The sequence below is a fragment of the Patella vulgata genome, chromosome 7, assembly GCF_932274485.2.
Source record: "Patella vulgata chromosome 7, xgPatVulg1.2, whole genome shotgun sequence".
In the NCBI taxonomy this organism is placed as follows: Eukaryota; Metazoa; Mollusca; class Gastropoda; family Patellidae; genus Patella; species Patella vulgata.
Window position 1 is genome coordinate 25,684,458 of NC_065885.2, and position 24,734 is coordinate 25,709,191.

At 36.9% G+C, this 24,734-nt stretch overlaps 1 protein-coding gene across 1 annotated transcript; it reads right to left on the reverse strand.

Annotated features, from left to right (window-relative positions):
- LOC126827429 (fibropellin-1) lies at nucleotides 1-24,454 on the reverse strand. Its single transcript, XM_050556738.2, has 15 exons — nucleotides 24,291-24,454; nucleotides 19,677-19,837; nucleotides 17,862-18,003; nucleotides 17,450-17,586; nucleotides 15,359-15,495; nucleotides 14,441-14,563; nucleotides 11,069-12,322; nucleotides 9,978-10,205; nucleotides 9,227-9,454; nucleotides 8,327-8,662; nucleotides 7,459-7,572; nucleotides 6,864-7,020; nucleotides 6,141-6,309; nucleotides 5,143-5,237; nucleotides 1-3,468 (listed from the first exon to the last, which is right to left on the reverse strand). The coding sequence occupies exons 1-15, from the start codon at nucleotides 24,354-24,356 to the stop codon at nucleotides 3,333-3,335; spliced, it is 3,483 nt and encodes a 1,160-aa protein (XP_050412695.1). The 5' UTR covers nucleotides 24,357-24,454; the 3' UTR covers nucleotides 1-3,332.
- Nucleotides 24,455-24,734: the final 280 nt, after the last annotated feature.

Below are 24,734 nucleotides of genomic sequence, written 5' to 3' on the forward strand. Positions count from 1 at the left end.
GTGACTCCAGACAAAATGTTTTAATCCATAGTAATCAATCTATTTTTGAACTGTTAAGGCAGGAACGGCAAGCTCTTTATCTAAAATCTACATAATACGGTGGCTGATAAGGGACATGAAAAATAATATAATTTGGGTTTTTTAATATTTACCCAAGTCAATTTTAATATATATAGAGAGAAATGGGGTTTAACGTCCACTCGACACAAACTAGGTCATTTCGGGACTAACATATGGTTCAATTTTATTTCCATAATTCGCTTGCGCGTAGGGATCTTTAGCTGTGGGAGGAAACCGGAGAAAACCCACGAGGTTGGACAGGCAACCCTACTCCTTGTCACGTACAACCGGGGATTCGAAACCACAATTTTAATATAATTTGTTTTTTTACAATTTTCACCCAAGTCAATTTTAATTTTCACCCAAGTCAATTTTAATATAATTTGTTTTTTGTAATTTTCACCCAAGTCAATTTTAATATAATTTGTTTTTTATAATTTTCACCCAAGTCAGTTTTAATATAATTTGTTTTTTATAATTTTCACCCAAGTCAATTTTAATATAATTTGTTTTTTTATAATTTTCACCCAAGTCAATTTTAATTTCCACCCAAGTCATTTGTAATTTAATTAGTTTTTTTATAATTTTCACCCAAGTCAATTTTAATTTCCACCCAAGTCAATTTTAATTTTCACCCAAGTCAATTTTAATTTTCACCCAAGTCATTTGTAATATAATTTCAATTCTGTTAAATTTTCACCCAGTGCGTGATGTCATCTCAATTAGCCTCGTTTCCAAAACACTAATTTTCGCCCGCCATTGGGAAAATAAACGTGCAGGGGTCGACACAATCTTAGTCGGGATCTGACAGTGATACGCATTGAAATAAAATGAAATGGGGGTTTTACGTCCTACTCCGACTGGGTTAATGAATACAGTATGCCAGACGGGAAATTTTCCTCTGTCAGCGGCACGAAGTGAAATTTCAACTGTCAAGAGTTATTTTACATGCTCGCCAATGTACTAGGGGCCTGGATATTGATATAAGCACCCATCATAGACAACGCTACCGAACATCCAGACATAGAATTTAGCGCGGTTTGTTGGAAAGAGATAACAAAAAACAACTTGGCCTATGTGCACTAATGAATGATGGCTCACACGCATGGATCTTGACCTTACTACTGGAAACAAACACAGATAGCTTTGCCATAAAGTCAAAGGGCCCCTTTTCTTACAGGACACAGAGGGTCTCTTTTCTTGGACTTGGGGCACTTCAACTGGATTTGGTGTTTCCTTTCAGTTTAATTTTTGGATATTTTCAAAAAAAAGTTTATTACACTTTCCAATATAGGCCTATTTATATAGCAAATCTCCCCAGGGAGGTTCTCGCAAGATACTTGAGTCGATAGTCATTTCAGGACTATAATTCATTCATTTCAATAGTCAGTTTGTGTGTAGTGGTCTTTAGTAATGGAAGGAAACTGGAGTACTGGACGAACAACCCTACTCCTTGCCACGTACGAGCGGGAAATCGAAACCACGCCACTTGCATTTATGATGCAATGCACACACGTTCACTATTCGCACCCCCCCCTTTCAATTCTGAACATTTAATGAAAGTCAAGATTTCTTCCCTTTGAATTAGAGATCTTGTGATAATTTCAGTCCATAAAGTATAAATCAAATGTAATTACAGGCCTCATTTCTGGCTCTGATACGCTGACAGGCCTGCTTGTGTTCACCTAAAAAGTCATCATTTTATAATATCAAAAATCTTTATTACAGTAGTTATGGCTTTTCTGGTGACATATATAATTTAAACCAGAACTGATAATAAAAGTATGAGAAAAATAAATATTTGATATAAGGTAAATCATAATCTATTACAATCTGATACATGTAATTACAGAATGAGAAAAATATCTCTTTAATATAAGGTAAAACATAATACATTGCAATCTGCTAATTACAGTATGAGAACCAGTAGTTGCCAGGCAAGATACGCCCATATTTTGCAAGAGGTGGATTGAGAACAAGCAATAAAAAAAGCTATTTTTCATACAATCAGGGGCCATAATCCATGAAGTTATGGTCCGAAATGCGCGAATATCGACATGGACTGAGATATTTGGGATATATATTTTAAGTTTCATCAAAGTTTGCGTCCAACCTCGTGGGGTTTCTCCGGGTCCTCCGCTTTCCTCCCACTTCTAAAGACACCTACGCGCAAGCGAATTATTGAAATAAAATTAAATCATATGTTAGTCCCGAAATGACCTAGTTTGTGTCGAGTGGATGTTAAACCCCATTTCTCTCTCTCTCTCCCTCTCAAAGTTTGCGTACGAGGGGCGACCATTTTGTCCGCCAGTTTCGATCAGATTTTCAGAAAATTCGAACTCAATCATCATTAGGGCGTAACGGTGATATATTCAAACGGTTTTTTAAATCTGATACAAATTGTGACCTCTAGAGGAACCACAGTCTAAAACGAGATTCAGAAAGTTAAGATCCGAAAAGCGGGAATATTGAAAGAAACCAGATGAAAATTGTGATCTCTAGAGTGTCCACACGCTAGAAAAAAAGTGACTTTTCGTACGATCAGGGGCCATAATTCATGAAGTTTTAATCCGATACATGCTAATATCGAAAGAAACCGAGATCTTTTGGAGATAACCTGTAAGTCTCGTCAAAATCGGATAAGAATCTTGACCTGTATAGTGTCCACAAACAAATTATGGATGGACGTCCGGACGGACAGGGGTGACGACAATATACGTCCATATGAAAATGTGGGTGTATAAAAATATCTATTTGATATAAGGTAAAACATAATACATTGCAATCTGCTAATTACAGTATGAGAACCATATAATATAAAACATAATACATTACATTGGAAACGAGGCTAATTGAGATGACATCACGCGCTGGGTGAAAATTGAACAGAATTGAAATTATATTAGAAATGAATTGGGTGAAAATTAAAATTGACTTGGGTGAAAATTATAAAAAACAAATTAAATTACAAATGACTTGGGTGGAAATTAAAATTGACTTGGGTGAAAAATATAAAAAACAAATAATATTAAAATTGACTTGGGTGAAAATTATAAAAAACAAATTATATTAAAATTGACTTGGGTGAAAATTAAAATTGACTTGGGTGAAAATTATACAAAATAAATTATATTATTTTTCATGTCCCTTATCAGCCACCGTAACATAATGCATCTTGAATTAAACGTGAAATAAAATATAAAACATTGCGATGGCTGTCATTGGTCCGTTGCGTTCGATATAACATAGTATTCATTCATTTAATCACTATGTTATTCAATATGGTCCACAACAGAATTATCCTGATTGTTTGGCACTTTGTCACATCTATCTAAATACATAACATTATCAAATGCCTGTTCAGTTATATCATTATATAAGCTGTCAAAATGTGCTTGTCTCTTTTTCCTAGAAAAGAAAATAAAAGCTCGTCAATAGGCTAAATTCAGTAAATACAACTCACCAAAGAGTAAAGCATACCCTTCTTTGCGCGTTAAATAGCTATATATTCTATATATGCTGACTTTAAACTCGTGGCGGCTGTGAAGAAGGCAATATTTTGGCAATAGTCACAAAAATAATCACCGACCAATTTCTTTAATATAAATAAATGTTAATAATAATAATATATTTATAAAGCGCCCAATATCCAAACAAATGGTTGCTCAAGAGCGCTATATTCATAAGATATCTTTAAAAGATGAAAAATAACCATGACACGATAAACATTTAAACACATTGAAGGAATAAATGTCCGAACTGGTAAAATTACCATAAACAAAATAGTTATTGACACTAAGGGTAAATAGATTTAAAGAGTTAAGAGATTTCTTAAAAGATGTCATGTTTTTAGAGTCTTTAGTCTTTTTTGATAGCCAATTCCATAATGTTAGGCAACTATGGGCGAAAGTTCTCTTTCCACTTTTAGTTTTCACTAGAGGACATACGAGAAGGTTCTCATTCTGTGAGCTAAGTGAACGCGAGGGAGTGTAGGGTGTAATAATTTCTTGGAGATACTTAGGAGAGTCCATATTATTCAGTGTATTGTATGCAATTACATTTATCTTAGATATTATCCTTTCTCTAACCGAGAGCCAGTGTAGCTGTTTAAGCACAGGAGAAAATTGTTCACGTGGTTTTGTTTCAGTTACGATCCGAGCTGCTCGGTTTTTGGAGCTTTAGTAGTTTGTTGATTTGCAAAGCCGGTAAATTGAACAGAAGATAGTTACAGTAATCCAAGTTCGATAAAACAAAGGCATTAACCAACATTTTAGCATTGTCGATGTCAATAAATGGACGTAGTTTTCCTTATTATATAAATGGAAATTTAATTTCTTACACGTCAAGTTAATATGGGCGTTGAATTGAAAGTTACTGCCAAATCAGACTCCTAAATTCTTTACAGATTCAGTTGGTTTTACTTTAACATCACCAATAGAAACATGATCAAGGTGGACGGACTCCAAAATTTTATTGTTGCCTATGTGTATGACTTCTGTTTTGTCATCATTAAATTTTAAAAAATTACATTTCATCCAATGACGTATATTAACAACATCTGACTCAATTCTTTCGATTTTTCAGTAGCCACATTGGATTTGTTTAATGCCAGATAAAGTTGTGTATCATCTGCGTATAATTGATAATTAGTATTATTTCTACGAATTATATCCCCGATAGGTGCGGTGTAGGGAGTGAATAAAACTGGTCCAAGAATAGAACCCTTGACACTCTACATTTTAGCAAAGTTGAAGATGATCGACACTCATTTATTTTAACTGATTGCGTACGGTCTGATAGGTAAGATCTAAACCGCTTGAGAGCAGTACCTTGGATTCCAAATCTGAACGTCAAAAGGTAAATCAGAAGGATCTGGTCAATAGTATCGAACGCCGCACTTAGATCGAGGAGTATTAAAACTGTTGAATGTTTATTATCTATATTGGTTGACAGCAACAGCCCACTTGTACCATCGGTGAAAATATAAACTGTCAAGCGCCAACGAATGTTTTCAGTTGAAATGTTTCATAAACTAGAAATCATCTAAAATTAACGAAATAAAAATTTTAATATATAATTTACCTGAAATATACGGTCAGGAAATACGTCATCAAACCACAAACTATGATGATTCCCGATGTCGTTGAAATAGCAACGATCCATTTGATAGGCAATGTCTGAAAAATTTAAGTTCATCCGTGTTCAGTCTTAGTGTAAAAATGTAAGTAAACCATGTTCCGTTGTATCTTAAAGTTTCAATAATATATAACAGTCTTGCATTTTGTTCATGTCCGGACGAAAACTGCATATACCAATACTCTGTTAAACGAAGATTAGTAGAATAAAAAATGATATGGAATACAAGTTTTCGAATAATCTGCCAATTGCAGGTCTTTTTTCTGGCCTCAAAATTATTATTTAAGCATTTATTAACACGACAAACCCATAATGCACGCCCTTGACCATCGGGTGGCCCCGATTTTAAGAAGATCTGAACATTATCTATTCGTGAGCTATTAAAGCAAGAACGACCCACTTTTTATCCAATCTGTGATAGTAACTGTCACATCACAGACATAATGATGATGAATAAATAAAATCCCATATGATTGTGTCATGTGTTATTCCAGTTCAGTTACTAAATGCCACTTAAACAATACTCTGTTAAACGAAGATTAGTAGAATAAAAAATGATATGGAATACAAGTTTTCGAATAATCTGCCAATTGCAGGTCTTTTTTCTGGCCTCAAAATTATTATTTAAGCATTTATTAACACGACAAACCCATAATGCACGCCCTTGACCATCGGGTGGCCCCGATTTTAAGAAGATCTGAACATTATCTATTCGTGAGCTATTAAAGCAAGAACGACCCACTTTTTATCCAATCTGTGATAGTAACTGTCACATCACAGACATAATGATGATGAATAAATAAAATCCCATATGATTGTGTCATGTGTTATTCCAGTTCAGTTACTAAATGCCACTTAAACAATAAATTAGTAGAAGCCATTAAATGGCGGGAGGAGGGGATGTAGTGTCGGATTCGGTTGCTATACGTACTTAATATACTTACATTTGTTGGTTCTTGTCTCCGTAAGTATGTTTTTCCAGTATAAATCTGAAAGGGGAAATAACTACAAAATCCATCCACAGACAGTTCATTGATGAGTTTGGTAATTTTATTATCCAAGATGAATGTTTCATTAACAGAAACGCTAAACATCACCATAACGATTTCCTCACTGAAAAACAGTAAACATGAATAATAAATACATTGTGAGAGAACACACCTTATGATCTGAAGTGCACGTGATACACTCCTCGCCCAACCCTCACAATTTAACGAATAACCCATTAGCAGTATGCGTACTAATTGTTTAAATCGTTACGGTATTTTGCTTTGGTTGTTGTTGTTTTTTTATATGTACATTGAAGTTCATTGTCCTGCCTAATATTATCACGTGTTGCTCCTTTGACTTGTATATATCACCGTTAATAAAGACTGGGTTTCTAATCGTATGAAACGAAAAACCAACGGTCCCGGGTACATATTGAAGTGCACGTCAAAGAACCGTTGACAGTTGGAATTCGAAATAAGAGCAGGCCGCAACTCTGCTGTCCTAGCAAAATTTCTCTCAAATCAAACTGTATGGTGTTCGCCCGTCTTCATTAGTACGGTCGGTGGCGACAAGTAAGACGTTAAACCCCGCTTTATTTCTATTTGATCCAACCTAGAACGTTCTTGTCGCTCCATTCACTCAATTAACATGAAACGACTTCCAGATGGAAGACTCACCTCTGTCCGCCATAGAAATTTTCAGTTTTCACATGTATCTTCACCTCAGCTCCCTCATATTTACTATTCTTATCTAAAACATTTTGCATACCCTCCCTTAGTATTAATTTATCCTTTTCATTTAAATTTCCTCTTACAAAGAATGGTACTTTTAACTCTGAAAAATAGTAAATTATTCCTAGCATTCTTATACATTTGCTTTTAATATTACAGTAGCCTACCAAATCAGCATCAATAATGTACAGTAGATGTAGAGTATTCTTAATTCAACAAGTGTATAAAAAGAGTAAATAATCATTTTTTTTTATTTAAATCGAGTTTGTATTCGACATAAATATGTACTACTTTGATGCAACAATCCATCTAGTTAGTGTATAGGTACATATACATTGATTTTAACACACTTTTTTTATGGTTGGATATTGAAGTTCCAAATGTTTTTCTCCATCTCTAGCGGGATCATAACCAGATGTCACACTTATTTGGAAGTTGGTTTCATAGGGATTCTATCTTAGTATGAATCAATTTGGGGAAGGAAGGTAGGGGCGTTTATCATTGGGTTAATGTCCTTTTATCAATATTTGAAATAACCTACCTGTCTTTCCATCAAGACAGTTACAATAATAACCATCTAATTTATTAACACATGCTGACTTATTGAAACATGTATTATTAATACAATGGTCTATAACTATTTCACACATTAAACCTGTAATGATAAATTTATGTATTTCACACATCAAACCCTAAATGATAAATTTTGGTAAAGTTTATCATCGGCATTAGAACCAGCGCGTTCCAAATATGACAATACGTGACACTACCCTGGTCACCACTGAACTTCGATATGTACTTTACCATTTCGACTTCAATATATGACCTGAATATTCTGACATCTCGTTGTGTTCTATTGATACAAAACTCGCCGAAAACAATATTCTTCTTAATATGTGTTTATATAACAGAATGCATCCCTAATGCACAGTTTACAATCACCCATGATAATACATATAAAAGCGTGTGTCCAAACATCAGCAATAATACTAATACGTCTCTTTAGAGGTGCACGACTGAGCGACTTAATTAAAACAACTTCAAGGTATCTCTCACATCTCAGAAGGTCCAATGGTGTCTGCCGAATCGTGGCCCGCTCGACTCTTTTAAGGGCTGGCCCTTGCGATTGATTGATCACATGCAAAGACGCCACCCATGATTCAAACACAATATACTAATATGAGCCCTTAGCGGGGAAGCGACTACTGGGGGTGCCAACTATGGCCGAGTATGCATTCCCAAGCACTTGACACCACTCACAGAAATCTAGTTGCCACCCAATTGTAGGTAACGACCTTCGATACACTAAGTAGGACTTTATTTAAAAATCCTTGATAATACTTATCGTGTTACAAAATCGGTGCATATATAAAGACAGTATAACATATAAATAACCATGATGTGCTCACCGGTAAATCCAGTCAAACAGTGACATACAAATCCATTATCGACGTCTTCACATGTTGCATTATTTTGACATAGATTGATAGCACACTCGTCTATGTTTTCTTCGCATAGACTTCCATTAAAACCTTCGGAGCAACTGCAGTTGAAACCATTAAACACCCCAATACAAGTAGCGTTATTTTTACAAGGATACGTGCCACAGAAATCCTCTTCACAAAATGCGCCTCCGAAACCTACAGGACATTCACAGCTAAATGTTCCCGGTTCGTTTAAACAAGTAGCGTTATTTAAGCATGGATTATATTCACATTCATCAACATCCAGCTCACAGTGTGTACCTGTAAATAAAAGATATGGTGATTCAACACTAGGAATCGGTCCAACGACGATTTATGCATACCGTGGCTTGCATTAGCGTCGCCATTGTTCCGTACCTCAGTAAACAGTAAATAGCGTTTAGTGGGTCGGATCTCTGAACATCAGTTAACCAGATCTGAATCTTTAGCTAAATGCGAAATACTACAAAAACACAAAGTACAAAAAAATATTGTGACTGTTACATTTTAGACATTGGGGGAGTTAAAAATTTAAGGAATTATCCCGGCTGTCGCCCGCGAGCGTAGGTTACCCTGGCGTAGGTAGTACGTATGGTGACTCTGTGGTGACACCACAATGACGCAGCGTAACCCTTACACAATATGTACACCATATATAACTACTCTTAGGTATTAAATACACAAAAATATAAAAGTTTTTGAAAAAAACTAGCACTTTCGCTTATTTTATTATGCGGCGTTACTATGTGCTACCGTCACCTTTGCGGTAACGAAAATGTTAGCAAAACTTTGAACATTTTTAAAAACAACGACACCACTGTGGCCCCGGTACATAGCTATACATACCATTATATCCTGGTTGACATATACATTCATACATATCAACATGGTCAATACACGTAGCATTATTAAAACATGGCGTAGAATGACAATCATTTATATCGGTTTCACAAACTACTCCAGTAAAACCATTTAAACATCCACACGTAAAACCGCCAACATTATCTGTACAATTTCCTCCATTTTGACAAGGTGAACTTTCGCATTCATCATAATTTATTTCACAGTATAAGCCTGTAAACATAAATAGTTTGTCAAAAAATTGTTTATATAAACAGTTCATTTGTGAGACATGGGGACGGATGCTTGAAAAGTAGCTGAATCTGTGGGGTCAGTTCTATAAGATTTTTGTTTTGAAAGGATTAAGCGGAAGTTTGACAGACTGTGTTGAAAACAAATCGGTTACATCTTAACACAGGCTTTATCTGCACGTGCCATGAAGAGAGAGGGGCAGCCCACAAAACGATCAGTGTTAAAATGTAATGAAAATGACAAGGTATAACATTTAATATTTTATATGGGAAAATATTATTGCGTCCGAATCAGGCTGATTAGTTGTAGGTATCCATATATGGAATAGTTGTTCATGAAGGAAAACCATCCCCTATATTCACTAAATTTAGCCCGACTTTGCTAAAATTTGTTTTCTTCTTTCGATGACTTTGTGGATGTTCTAATTAAAGACGGTCCTTATTGGTGGTCAAAATATATCAGAGCTTGATTCTGATCGCTGAGGATCGATATTTTACGATCTTACCTGATGTACCATATGGACACAAACATGTATAGTGATTAACATCATCTAGACAGGTAGCACCATGTTGACATGGTGATGATTGACATTCGTCAATTTCTGTTTGACAGTTAATACCTGTCCATCCTGCAGTACAGTTACACTCATAAAGATTCAATTTGTTGATACATGTTGCTTTATTTTGACATGGATTACTGCTACATTCATTTATATCAATTTCACAAAATGTGCCTAGAATACATATATATTTTCTTGTAAAGGCATTCAGAAACAATTATTATCAAAAGATTTTCAGTTGATAAAGAATAGTATAGTATAGTATTGACGTGTATCAATGTCATTTTTAAACATGCACTGTACATATTTTTATTCCATAGTTCATGCAATACGTTATTAGACCACTTTGATTTGGATAAAAGAATAAAATTATCGATTATAGATTTAATTGAATTAGGTGTGTTTAAATGTTAGGTATGCGGAGAACGAATGTTAAGATGCAACTAATTGTGTGTTCAGCTATAGGCATTTGCTTGAAACCAAACCCAAAAAATGTAAACAGACCTCTTAAATTGTATAGATATTGTTACGTCACTCATAACCACCAGATAATAATAATAATCGTTTTCTATAGCCCTGAACATTCAGTCAACCTGACTGCGATGTGGCGCAAATCAATTAAAATAACTGGGTGTTGTGTTTATATCAATTAAATTAACTTAGATCCAGTGTCTATGGATTGTCGTCGTTGAACTAAAGCTCCGTTAGATATTCCACTGTATTGGATCTGATTTTATCTGAATCCAAACAAGCTGATATGATGTTTACCGACCGGTGATAAGAATAAAACTCGACCTTTGTCAAGCGAAATCTATGTTTATGTCGAGATAATAAATTTATACGATTGGTGTCAGTCATAATCTCGGTTTAGACACCATAAGAGGAGTGGAAACGTACACCACCCAATAATCCACACTTCCCACCCCTTCCCCTGTCGATGGGTACTAAAACCAGCGGTATCATTATGACTCCATATTAATCATTACTGTTGTATATGTGCTACTTTGATTTTAAACCATACAATTTAATCTACTTACCGAGTACTCCATTTGGACATGAACAGGTGAATCCACCTATAGTATTATTACAAAAGCCACCATTCTGACATGGCGAAGAATGACATTCGTCTTCATCTGTCTCACAGTTTTTCCCCTTCCATTCTTTGCTACAATTACAATAATATTGGTTTTCTTGATTGATGCAAGATCCACCATGGAGGCAAGGAGATGACCTGCATTCGTCGATGTCAACTTCACAATGAGGTCCCACCCAACCGGGTGTACATTGGCATGAAAACTGGTTCACTTCATTTTTACATTTGCCATTATGGAGGCAGGGAGATGAAAGGCATTCATCAATATCAAGTTCACATTGCGGTCCCGACCATCCATCCTTGCAATTACACTGAAAGTGGTTTTGTCTGTTGAGGCATATGCCGTTGTTTCGGCAAGGCGACGATTCGCATTCATCAATGTCAAATTCACAATTAAGTCCCGTCCACCCTTCATTACATATACAATCATGACGGTTCTGTTCATTTATACAGGATCCACCATGGAGACAAGGGGATGACTGACATTCATCGACGTCAACGTCACAATTAAGCCCCACCCACCCTGCCTTACAGTGGCATAAATACTGACTACGTTGGTTGACACATGTACCCTCATTGAGGCAGGGTGAAGATTTGCATTCATCAACATCTGTCTCACAATTAAGGCCTGTCCACCCTGTTTTACAAGTGCATGTATATTGGTTCTGTTGGTTAATACAGATTCCATCATTCACACAAGGCCTTGATAGGCATTCGTCTATATCTGATTCGCAATTAAACCCCGTCCAACCGCCTTTGCAAACACAGTTATATTGATTCAGTTGGTTGATACAATTTCCATCATTGAGACAAGGCAGTGACAGACATTCGTCTATATCTGTTTCGCAATTAACACCTGTAAATCCACCCCGACAGTTACACTGGTACTGGTTTAATTGGTCCGCACAAATCCCTCCATTTAGACATGGAGATGACTGACATTCATCAATGTCTGTTTCACAATTATTCCCCGCCCACCCATTCTTACACCGACACTGGTATCCATTTTTTGGTTTGATACAAATGCCAGCATGCTGACACGGTGATGTCAGACATTCATTGATATCTGTTTCGCAATTAATTCCTTTCCACTCTTTGGTGCAATTACATTGGTAATGATTCGGTTTGTCAATGCATGTTGCTTGATTTTGACATGGGTTACTGCTACATTCATTGATGTCAACTTCACATTTATTACCTGAAATCACGGTAAAAGCAAAAATATATTATTAATCCACTTTTATTTCTTTTACTACATTACATTATAGCATTCAATTATACTTATCATTGAATAATTATAGTTGGTATATTTTTAGAATGGAACTAGGTCCCAAACACTACTTATTTTACACAAAACTTATTTATTTGGACGACGTTTCGAATGGGTATTCTCTCAACGTTATCAAGCTAATACAGCTTGTATTACTGTATTAGCTTGATAACGTTGAGAGAATACTCTTCGAAACGTCGTCCAAATAAATAAGTAGCTGTTTTTCCATAAGTATGTGTTTTTGTGTATTGCTCTATCCAGTTACTAAATGCCTCTAAAAGATTTACTTATCTTGTTCTTCGGGGCAACGCTCTTTGAAAAAGCCAAAGATGATCGACATGTTTGTTCTTTTCACAATCGTGCGTCGATTGACGGATTTTGATTTTTGATATAGCATAACACTTCCAAGATGGCTGTGATGACGTCCCAATCGATTCTTGTTCCATTTTACTCTCGTATTTGTTTCTTAAGGGGGCGGAGGCAATAAGCATGTATAAAATTGACTGTAAAACTTTTTCCGAGCTTTGTAAAGTATTACAATGTTTCACGTCGAATTTATGTGAAACATAGAATTTCGATAATTATGATAATTAAAATCCTAAAGTGACACGAGTTATGTGACGACAGGGTTATAACGCTCATAAACCCTGCGACTCTAAAATTCAACTGGATCCTAATTAATAGCCAAATAATCCCAATTTGGAAAGATGCGGCAAATTTGGGTATAATTTCGAATTATTATATGTTTCCGATTTAGGACTAGTCGAATAATCCAGTTATTTGGGAAAAGGGAAAATCCCTTGCACCACTTTGAATATGGATAGGAGTCGTCCAGGAATACCTGCAACACCACAACGAATACAATAGAACACGCATCCTATCCTGTCAACCACAAACAATGGCTGTTTATGCTGTTCAAATATCACATCTTATTTATAAGACTAACCTGTCTCTAAATGCTAGCCTGGAGGTCGGGTGTTCGATCCCTGCATTGGCCGAGAAAGTTCATCCAGATTTTCCGGCGTGGTTTCCCCTTGTCAGTGATGCAGGACGGAGGGCCTGACAAGTACACATTGGCGTGCACGTAAAAGATCCCTTGACAGTTGGAATTCGATGTAAGAGTAGGCCGTAGTGCCGCTGTCCGGGCAAAATTTCCCTCATAGCACACTGCTTGGCGTATGCCCGTCTTCATTAGCCCAGTTCGGAGCAAAACAGTAGGACGTTAAACCCCATTTCATTTCATTTCATTTCATGTCTCTAAATGGCGTATTTATCGTAGATTTTAAGATTCGAAAATAGGAACTAAGATGCGATTCCCCGATTAGAATTGTAATTCCACTGCAAATTTATTTTTCCGTCCGTGTCAAATATATAGTCTCTCATGGCGAAGTTGACGGATGCGAAATGAGTTTATATTTAAAATTGATTATTTCCCTTGTAAACAATAGGTTCTTTTCATGGGTTATCGTCGAGTCATTGAGACAGGGGCTATACGAATTAATATTAAGTTCCCAGTAGGTCAGCAAATGGACATCTTTTCATTACTAGCTATAAACTACTGATCATAAAAAAATATTTGAGATTAATAAAATTTTACGACGTATGTAACGCGAATGAAGTAAACGTTCGACTTTCCCGAGTAAAACAAACACTGAAAATAAACCCGGAAAGTGAATTGATAAGAGAGAAAGAGAAATGGTGTTTAACGTCCACTCAACACAAACTTGGTCATTTCGGGATTAAAATATGGTTCAATTTTAATTCAATAATTCGCTTGTGCGTATGGGTCTTTATCAGTGGGAGGAAAACGGAGGACCCGGGGAAAACCCACGAGGTTGGACAGATGACCCTACTCTTTGTCACATACAACGGGGAAATCGAAACCACGCTAGTTGACTCAATGACATAGAACGCGCACGCGTTAACCATTCGACCATCTACCCCCTGAATTGATAAGAGAGACATAAACAGTTCAAAGCGTTAAGGAAAGAACAATTTCACCATTCGCGTTTTTTAGCCCTAAAGACTATAAGTATTTATTGTTACCTGTAAATCCGCTAGCACAGGAGCAGAAAGCTCTGAGATGCCGATCTGAACAACTTCCACCATTTTCACAAGTAAAACCAACACAATCATCAATACTTAGTTTACAGTCTATGCCCGTCCAACCTTTAAAATACGAAACACATCCACTCTTTAAAATATCAACACCGTCATAAAAATTGTACAAGACATGTATTTGCAATATATTTATAATGTTTACATATTCCCATAAAAAAGATGGGGGTCATGGTGGACGAGCGGTGATCTGACTGGGCTATTGAAGACGGACATACGCCATACAATGTGCTATGATGCCCGGACAGTGGCACTATGTCCTACTCTTATATCGAATTCCAGCTTCCAAGGGTGTACACGGGATAACCGAACGACTAAACATTGTCCCTGGTCAGGTCCTCCATCATACTTTGGGGGGGGGGGCGGGCGGAGTGGACGGCCGAACGGTGAGCGTGCACCACGCCGGAAATCCCGATGAACTTTCCCGTAAAACATGGGGATCGAACAGGTTAGCGAGTCAACGTCTTACTCACCGAGCCAACGTGACTTTCTGGCCCCAATCGTGCTAAACATTAACAATTCTGAATAATCGCTACCAAGCATCATCAATTCCCAAATTTAGTCTGAATCCATTTCGGGGTTTAATTAGTAGAAAAAGTCAAAAGATGGGTTTGAGCAAGATATATTTGACCGAATTTGAACTTTCGAGGAGCTTCACTTGCAAGACGTGCGCTAAAGTGCAGATTGTTAACAGACGAACAATGGACGAGGGAAATGATAGAAAAAGTAGCTGCGTGAATAATTTTAACAACGAAAGTCAGAATTGTCAGGTGGAATAATTGTAGGACTAATACATTTTGTTCTTAATGATGTCTCTTTGAATATAATTTTTCAATATAATCTCACCAGGAAGGCAGATTTTGGCTCCTGTAGAATTATGGCATCTATAATGACCTCTGTCTCCATCAGAATAAAAACACAGCACTGTACACTTTGACCCGTAGTAACCCGCTTTACATTCAACAGAAACTGTGGCTTTCAAGCTAAAATCAGATAAAGCACGTCAGTGACAGTTGGTTACAAAATGTACAGACGAGACGTTGGGGTTTAAAAACGGATTTAGTCTCTACTTAACGAACGAGCCATTTTTGAACTGACAGGCGTACAATTGATTAGATGACTGTCGTACTATACGAAACTAACGCTTTAGAGCAATGGACTAGAAATCCACACAACCAGAAATTGCAGTGATTTTTTAAATGTGATATGATTTCATATTTATCCTTATCTTCGCTCCTGCTCTAATGGATTATCATCCGAGTGTCGTTGCTTATGCTGTTTACCCTTTTCTGTAATCTTACTTTTCCACCTTACCGAGTCAATATTACCTTAACTCAATTTTGCCCAAAAATGTAACCTCAAATACATGTACAAGTCATAGGCCCCTTTCGCAACGGCCCCTAAGTAAACGAAAATAAGTTTGTTAACGTTTTCGTACTACGTCTCCTCTTACACACGGTTTCGCAATGCAACGTGCGATTCTTAAAATTTAGAATTACTCAACTTGGATTGAAATTGCAACTCACAATTTGTTGGTCCACAGAAGTTTATAATCGATTATTTATAACATGCAGTATTTCGCATTTCAACAAATTCTCAAAACTACTAAATCGGGTTGGGTGGTCTAATGGTTTAACGCATGCGCCTTAGATCGTTAGGTTTGTTATTGAGTTCATTGGCGTGGTTTCGATTGTGAGGGACATGGAGTGGGGTTATCGTGGGTTTTTTTCAGCGTTTTCCGGTTTCACCAACTGATAAAGACAAATACGCGCAAGCGATTTGTTGAAATAAAATTGAACCTAAAGGCCCGGTCCCACTGCACTTACGGATGCAAAGAGTGTGTAAAACGGGGAAAACAACGTGCCCTCCGTTTGAAAACGCCATGCATCCGTTGTGTACTCATTGCATACGTGTTTCATACGCTCTATCCATCGAGCATCCGTTCACTTTGATTTCATCCGCGCAAAAAGTTTTGAGCTGCACAAAACTTTTATAACGGATGAACTTTCTGCCGTATACGATGTAAATGCGCGACATATACGAGCACCAAACGTTCCATGTCCGTTATCATCCGTTAAACGTCCACTGTATCCTCTCTGCATCCTCTGGGCATCCTCGCAACTCACATCCGCTCCAGCTGAAAACGGAAAGAGGGAGGAAAGATAAGGTACATGGAACGTCTATACATCGTTAGTAGCACGGAAATAGAAATGATGTTAGCGTATGCATCTCGTATATAAAGTTTTCAAAACGGACAAAGCGTTTGTATCTGGAATGTATCTGGTATATTGAAGGATGTCTGGAGTTTGCCTAACCCCTTCGGAGCTGTCATCCACTTCCATCCGCTTTCATCCGCTAGGCTTCCGATGAACATCCATTTAAAATCCCCGCTACATACTTCCCACGTTCGTTCTTTTCCGTTCTGTTTTCGCAAATTTTCGTCAATTTTGTCCATTTCTGGAGCGAATGAAAACGGATTGAGCCACCCCGAAAGTTTGCTCGTCCGCTGTGTCCTTTTTGCATACGTTTTGTGTCCATCGGCCACTGGGACCGGGCCTTTACTATGTTAGTCCCGAAATGACACCCAGCTACCCCCACACCTCTCTCTCTCTTTCTCTCTCTCTCTCTCTCGCGTGGGTTTTGTCAGGCTACTCAGACTACTGCTAAATACAAATACGCGCAAGCGAATTGTTGAAATAAAACTGAACCTTGCTATGTTAGTCCTGAAAAGACACCTGTGTATCGAGTGATCGTTACCCTCTCTCTCTCTCTCTCTCTCTCTCTCTCTCTCTCTCTCTTGGTCCTCTCTCACAACATAATCAACATTGAATTGGGAAATTCAATATATGTCATACGGAAACTAACACGATGCGAAACGTATCTTACATACATGTAAATGTGATGATAAAATTTAGTAATGCAGCAACCTGTACTTACGTTGCCCAACTTAAACGGTTCCATAATAAAGGCTTTTCTTTACCAACCGTAATTGTTTCGATGGAATAAAATATCATGATAACGTCAGACGTACTGTCGTCCATGTCGTAAGCATAAATCTTCAAAACAAGTTTTGGCTGTAAGAACGAAAACAAGTTAATGTATTATAATAATATTTAAAATATACCAATATGCATTCGGGGTACTCTCGCCATCTCTGTTCCGGATTGTTCCAGGATTCGAAATTCATCATTTATTCAGGTATAAAAAACAACATTTCTTATCAATAGCATATGCATCTTTATCTTCGAAAAACACGCATTCATTTTATACTCATTATCATTTTTGGAATTTGAATTCAATTGGGTTAAATAAAACATACAGTAACAATTCTAGTAGTAGGTGTACCTACCGGCAATTCTTCCAAATTAAATACCATAGGGTTACTAACTCTTCCAATCCTTTTCCCAAACGACGTAAAGACATTTCGGTTTCTCTCTATTTCTCCTGTATCTATTTCACCATATGAACACACTGGTGGACTTTTTACCTTACTGTAAAATAAGACTCGATCAATGCCCATTACAAAATCACTACAAAAACGCTGGTGTGTACTTAACAAAAAAACAGTTCCAAATAGACCAGTGTCACATGACGTGTTCTTAAAACAGTTCAACTTAAACCGGTGTCACATGACGTATTCTTAAAAACAGTTCCATAGACCAGTATCACAAGACGTGTTCATAAAACAAATCCATATAGACCAATCTTACATGAAGTGTCCGTAAAACAGTTCCATGTAGACCAGTTCTTAAAACATTTCAATATAGACCAGTGTCACTTGACATGTACTTAAAACAGTTCCATATAGACCAGTGTCAAATGACGTGTTCTAAAACCTGTTCTTTATATACCGATGTTACATGACGTTTTCCTAAAACAGGTCCATATAGACCAGTGTTGCATGACGTGTTCTTGTCATATGGAAATTATGATGCTAGTGTGTTCAAATCCGTCTCTAAAGGAAACTATATAGTATCAATCATTTTGGCTCATTAAGTTAAACATAGTATTAGTTACAATCGGCATTTTTGTATAAATTCCTGTACTTTTCTGCGTGTTTGAATTTTATGTCGGGCATTAACTAAGAAAACATCACAGGTTGTTCCTATTCAGCTGTAGATCTTAAACAATGGCCACAGCTTCATCTATATTCTTAAAATCCACACATACATCCCAGAATTCATTGATTATGAATGATACAGATGGGTTAAAATTCAAATAATGGGTGACCTGATAAACACAACTATCATATCAATACACTATTACAGGTATATGTAAAGGTCACAATTCTATGGAATACGATTACTGCTTATTACTGAGCATTATTATTGATAACTAGAAGAATGCCCGGCTTCGCTCGGGGGTCATAACCCCGAAACTGGAAGTGGTAGACTAACGCCACCTGGCCTATGTTACTCCCCGGTCCGAGCTACCCCTATACCCCAAATTTCAGACTTGGGGCAGACCTAGTGTAGCCGCCAACCCCGAACAGACAGACAAACAGACAGACAGACAAACGACAGTCACATATATTAGTATAGATGACTAGAGAAGCCGAGCCGAAACGTCGCTCTAAGCAGTAATTGTATTCCATAGATGGGATAACCTGTAAAATCCAGTTCAATTACTAAATGCGATTGAAACAATTTACAGATATATCTCCAGAAATGTGCCAAAATGTACAGTTTACACAAAATTAATGATAACTGTATTTAACTCAGCTTCCTTCGATGGTGATATCGCAGAAAAATTGTCTTATCTTAGCACACGAATACATGGAGTAAAACCACGAGAGCTCGAAGCGCGATATTGTGTGAAAAAGCTTTATTTAATAACCGCTTCCATCACAGACAACTGCTGTGGTACTATCTGGTGTCGTTTTATACCAAGACTGCAGAGTTCAGCCTAGGTCACAAATTCCAAGCATCGTCTCAATCTGCCCGGGTTCTTAAAGTGGGACGAAACGAGACCATTTTAATATTTCAATGTTTTATAACCATCGTGCGACCTACGGTTCACGCCGGATCACAACGGTAGCGCCACCTGGGTCAAATACCAACAAGGCGTGAATAGGGCTTCAGCATTAATCAGATTTATTCAACAAAATATGTCTACGTCAGAAAAGAAACGGAGTGTTTGTTCTAAATAATGTTAAATTACTTACCCATCTGCATGATCTAAGCAAACTATAAAGCGATGGTCACATTTAGACTGACATACACCAAATATCTTCGGACCATCACAACAGTCACTCCTATATGTTTTGCCATTAGGGTTACTGAACCTATTGAGTTCAACTTTAATCACTCCCTTTGTTGAAACAAGCTGAAAACAAAAAACATTTTCGCCATATCATATTCACTACGTCACTTGACAGGGGTGTTGAAAAGATTCTTTTCGCGGTACCCAAGCTTTTCGGGGCAGAGAGAAATGGGTTTAACGTCCACTCGACATAATCTCAGTCATTTCGGGACTATCATATGGTTCAATTTAATTTCAATAATTCGCTTGCGTGTAGGTGACTTTAGCGTGACAGGAAACTGGAGGACCCGGAGAAAACCCACGAGGATGGACAGGCGACCCAACTCCTTGCCACGTACAACGGGGGATTCGAAACCACGGCAGTTGACTCAATGACCATACAACCCCCCACGTAAAACCGGGGATTCGAAACCACGCTAGTTGACTCAATAACAGACTTTATAGTACAGCGCGCACGTGCTAACCATTCGGCCATCCTCACCCCCGGGTCAATCAGAGTAAAGACAGGTCTATCAATACAAAACTACATTATCTGGGTGAGTACTGCACGAAATTGAGCCATGTTTTGACCGATATTCATATCTGAGACTCATCTGTCAGAATAATGATTCATATAGCGCTAAAATGACGCACCGGCAAGAGTTTAACATCCGTTCGAAATCTATCACTCCGGAACCAAGTATAAATATACCGAGGAAAGCATTGCGATAATGTTAAAATTCCTTTTAGGCAATTTATCTATACCGATTGCGGAAAGGAAATTTTTCAGGAAGCAATTGGTATTCATTTGGGCATGAACGGTGTTCCTTCATTCGCTGATTAATGTCCCTCTTATCCTACGATTCGCAGTTCATGCAATACCTCATGAAACGAAATAGAAATAGAAGATTCTGTGGAGATTTTAATCTTAATTACAGATATATAGCATATATTATAATTGAATAAGTCTGCATTCAGTGATTAAAGATACCGCCGGGCAGGACAACCTCACATTAAATTTGGACTTGCCTCTCAATATCATTTCACACAACTTACATGGATGTTTATTTTCCACTGATGTTTCTGCATTTAACCGATCTCTATTGTTATCGTATATAGTAATTGGTATCGTGTACGTATGTTTGTTTTCTGGACAAATTTACACGACTTTTTCAAATGAGCGTCATTTGTTACTTATGGAAAAACAGCTACTTATTTATTTGGGGAACGTTTCGAAGAGTATTCTCTCAACGTTATCAAGCTAATACAGTAATACAAATTTGTGATGCAAATATATACAGCAAACCTATTTGCATCACAGATTTGTATTATTGTATTAGCTTGATAACGTCGCCAACCTAAATAAGTAGCTGTTTTTCCATAGGTATAATGTTATTGTGTATTTCTCTATCTAGTTATTCTCTAAAAGATTATTGTGTTTATATGTTCCCCTGATAGCGTTTTCGGTAGTTATTGTAGAGTGATTTGTGTCGTTTACGTATGTTTATTCTTTATGAAACATTTTAAACTACTTTGTCATATGAATGTCATTTTGTTATTTGTTTCTTGATAAACTCTGAAATCTGACACTTTATATTTATGATTGGAATACCCTTTGAAACAATAATGCTATTCATTATTTTTTATCCATATGAATACATAAAACAAATATCTAAGCTTGGGTATACAGAGGTCGGACATTCTCAAATTATTTATATGATTAAAATGATTCCGATATCGGAAACTCGTCCTTCCCTTTTGTTTTGAAATATTTGATTAGCCGAAACATGCTCAAAATTTTTGAACAACCAGTCTTGTTTTAATTTGGAGTGATTTATTTATTCGGTCACTAAATAAATCTTCCCATCGCTCGTAGCCTCGGTTACTTCATTGATAACTTCACCAAGTCTCGCCACCGTGGATGGACCCATAGGTTAGTGGAGTAGAACGGAACGATACCAGTGGGATAACGAGAATGACTTATAATGTACACTCATACCATAGTCGAATATGTACCTTTAAAAGCAAACTATACGGAAAACAAGGGCTGTGTTATATTCCATTGCTTTAATTTACATTGCAGTTCATCTACCTATAATATGTACTATAGTCGAATGAGCATAGTTTATAAATATTCCATAATGTACAAGCGCAAATATTCACATTAATTAAATACTTGGCACGTTAAACTGTGGTCAATTCACATACTGTATTATTTAAAAAGACCTATTAAAATCGCTAAATCCAAAGCCACGTTATATCTATATAAAGTCACCATTATATTCGATTACTTTCATAAGTCTGTGTCTTATTCTGGGAATAATCCGTTTCTATGCATAAAGAAGGTGGTCATGTTGCATCAAACTTGGGATTTGTTTTATTTAATCTTCTCGTTTGCAATCTTCTAACTGTTATTTTTGTTCAATTGAAATAAGATAAATTACTATTAGCATTCTTGTGCATTAAACAATAATTATATAATAATCATATCTTATCCCACATTCACTCATCTCAAATTGCAAATCCCAAACTAATAATAGCGAAATATGGTTTTCCTACATAAAAGCGGATGATAGTATCTTGGGTCAAATTTACCGGAAAAAAGATCACATTACTTAATATTTTTGGGAATGGGTAAGTATTACTTACGTACTTTGTAAGTGAGAATTTCCGATTATTATGAATTGGTTATCGTGTTAAGTAAATTAAGAAGATATATAATAAGTATCGGATATAACACGAGATATGAATGGAATTTAATATATAAACAATGCAATTAATAAATATATTTAAAGGATATTCATTAGCCCTTCTAATTTTTCAGCTTAAATAATTTAACGCAGATCTCCTCTACAGATCTAGTTACGAAAAAATATTATAGCAGAAGGTTTGCGATGAAAGAAAGTGAATTCCAGTATAGCATGTTAAAATGTTTGTAACGACTGTGTGGGCGGCGTTTGCAAAGTGAGTAAGGCCCTGACTCGATAACCAGGAGTACGACTTTGGCCGAGAATGATCCTCGGATTTTTCCGGCGTGGTATCCAGGGGCGGATTGGGGCCGGGAACCAGCCCGGGCTCCCGTGTCGGAGCGGCCCCCTTTTACTGACCGCGGAGCCCGGACGGGGGGGGGGGGGCGGTGACTCTCCATCGGGAAAATTTTGAAAAATGAACCTCAAATATGCGATTTGATGGCATATCTGATTATAATCTCTGTCAAATAATATATCTCATAAATCGATTAATTTAGGCCCAAACCCCGACCTGCAAGTAATTTACAACCATCAACCTGTGAAATTATCATATCGTCATATTATTAAGTAACGTGTCATCATTGTATCGTCAAGGGTCAAGAGTATTTAACTGGTTAAAAAATGGGACTAGTTGAGAAAATTTTGAGCATTTGATTAACCAGTTAGAGATATTGAAAAAGTAGGAATATTTTCATTAAAAAATGCAGGATTCCGAATTCCGGCCCACACCCAGCACACCCGGCCCAGAAAGTCTATTATACCAGCCCATTCCAGACTCCAGTGAAGGCGTGGCGGCCCGTTAAAGCCACCAGCCACATACAACATGATCATCATAGCTCCATGGCCGGTCCAATACCCCCTCCCCCACCCAACCCCATATAATGTTTTCAGCAGAAATAGGTTATTTTGACGAATTGGACAAAATTATTTTGTTCATTTTTTGTCCGACCGGCCCTTCGGGCGATCGCCCGATGGCCCAATCCGCCCCTGGTGGTATCCCCGTGTCTGTAGTGCAGGATGGAGGTCCTGGCAAGGAACAGTAGCTAGTCGTTCGGATAATACAAAAACCGTTGTTCCGAGGATACATTGTCGCAAGCCATTTCTAAATAAGAGTAGGCCGTAGCAAACTGCATGAGGTATGTCCGTCTACATTGAAAGGACTGTATTTATTGGCGTGGCACTCATTGTGGCGAATATTTTATCTATTAGTACGAACATTCCAGATCATTTTAGTGAATAAAAAAGGTTCATTGGTTGTAGAAGGTTCCATTATTTTAGTTCCAAACAAACAAATATGTGAAGCTCTCCAGCCGAATGGACATTTTGATTTTATGCATACATATGTGCGCGTTTGATACCTGTTTCTAGGAGTCACGCATATGCCAAGCCTGCTCCCCAATCTAAATTCTAAATACAAATCGTATTTACAAGCAAAGCAAAACAAAAATAACCCTAAAAGTATTGGTTAGAATTACAAACCATGGCTTCCAAGTCGTGAATCTGTCATACCACTAGTCATAAAAGTAGGACGTTATAAACCAATTTCATTTCATTTATTGAAAACTGGTTTATTACGAACATCAAATTTTGCGAAATCAAAGTATAGTTGCAAAATTGAATGCCGCGTCATTACAAAATTGATTACTAAACATATTTGAGGTAAGATCATAACTCTTTCTTGTTACATTCATAATAATCAGTTCACAACGTGTAGTTAGATTAACCATGAAAATAGATTCACCATGAGAACATTTTTTTCTGTTTTAGTGTGGAAACCAACTACTTACCGTAAGCTGTCTCAAAAAGAGACACACAAACAAACCAAATAGATGTAGCGCTAACATTGTAGACATCTAGCGGGGAGCTTTAAATGCCGAATATATTAACTAGTGGTGCAACTAATTCGTTTTCCAACTAGGCCTCTGACAAGACAACGACAAATGAAAAGTGTGTGTCAAATAAGTTTCTTCCTTTCTGCATCATAACCAAATATAAATATCATTTCACTTAATTTTCTTCCTGTCGTTTTGTCGCTAGAAATTAAAATTCCATATACAATTTTAATTCTCGCATTCCTGCACGATGTCGTTGAATCCGGATAGCATAACTATTGGTTCATTTATTGACATACAGTAAAGATATTCTTATTTCAATGTTGAAATTTTCATATTATTTTCATATCATATTATTCCACTCAATTAGTCTCATTAGTCACTATACAGTAAATATAG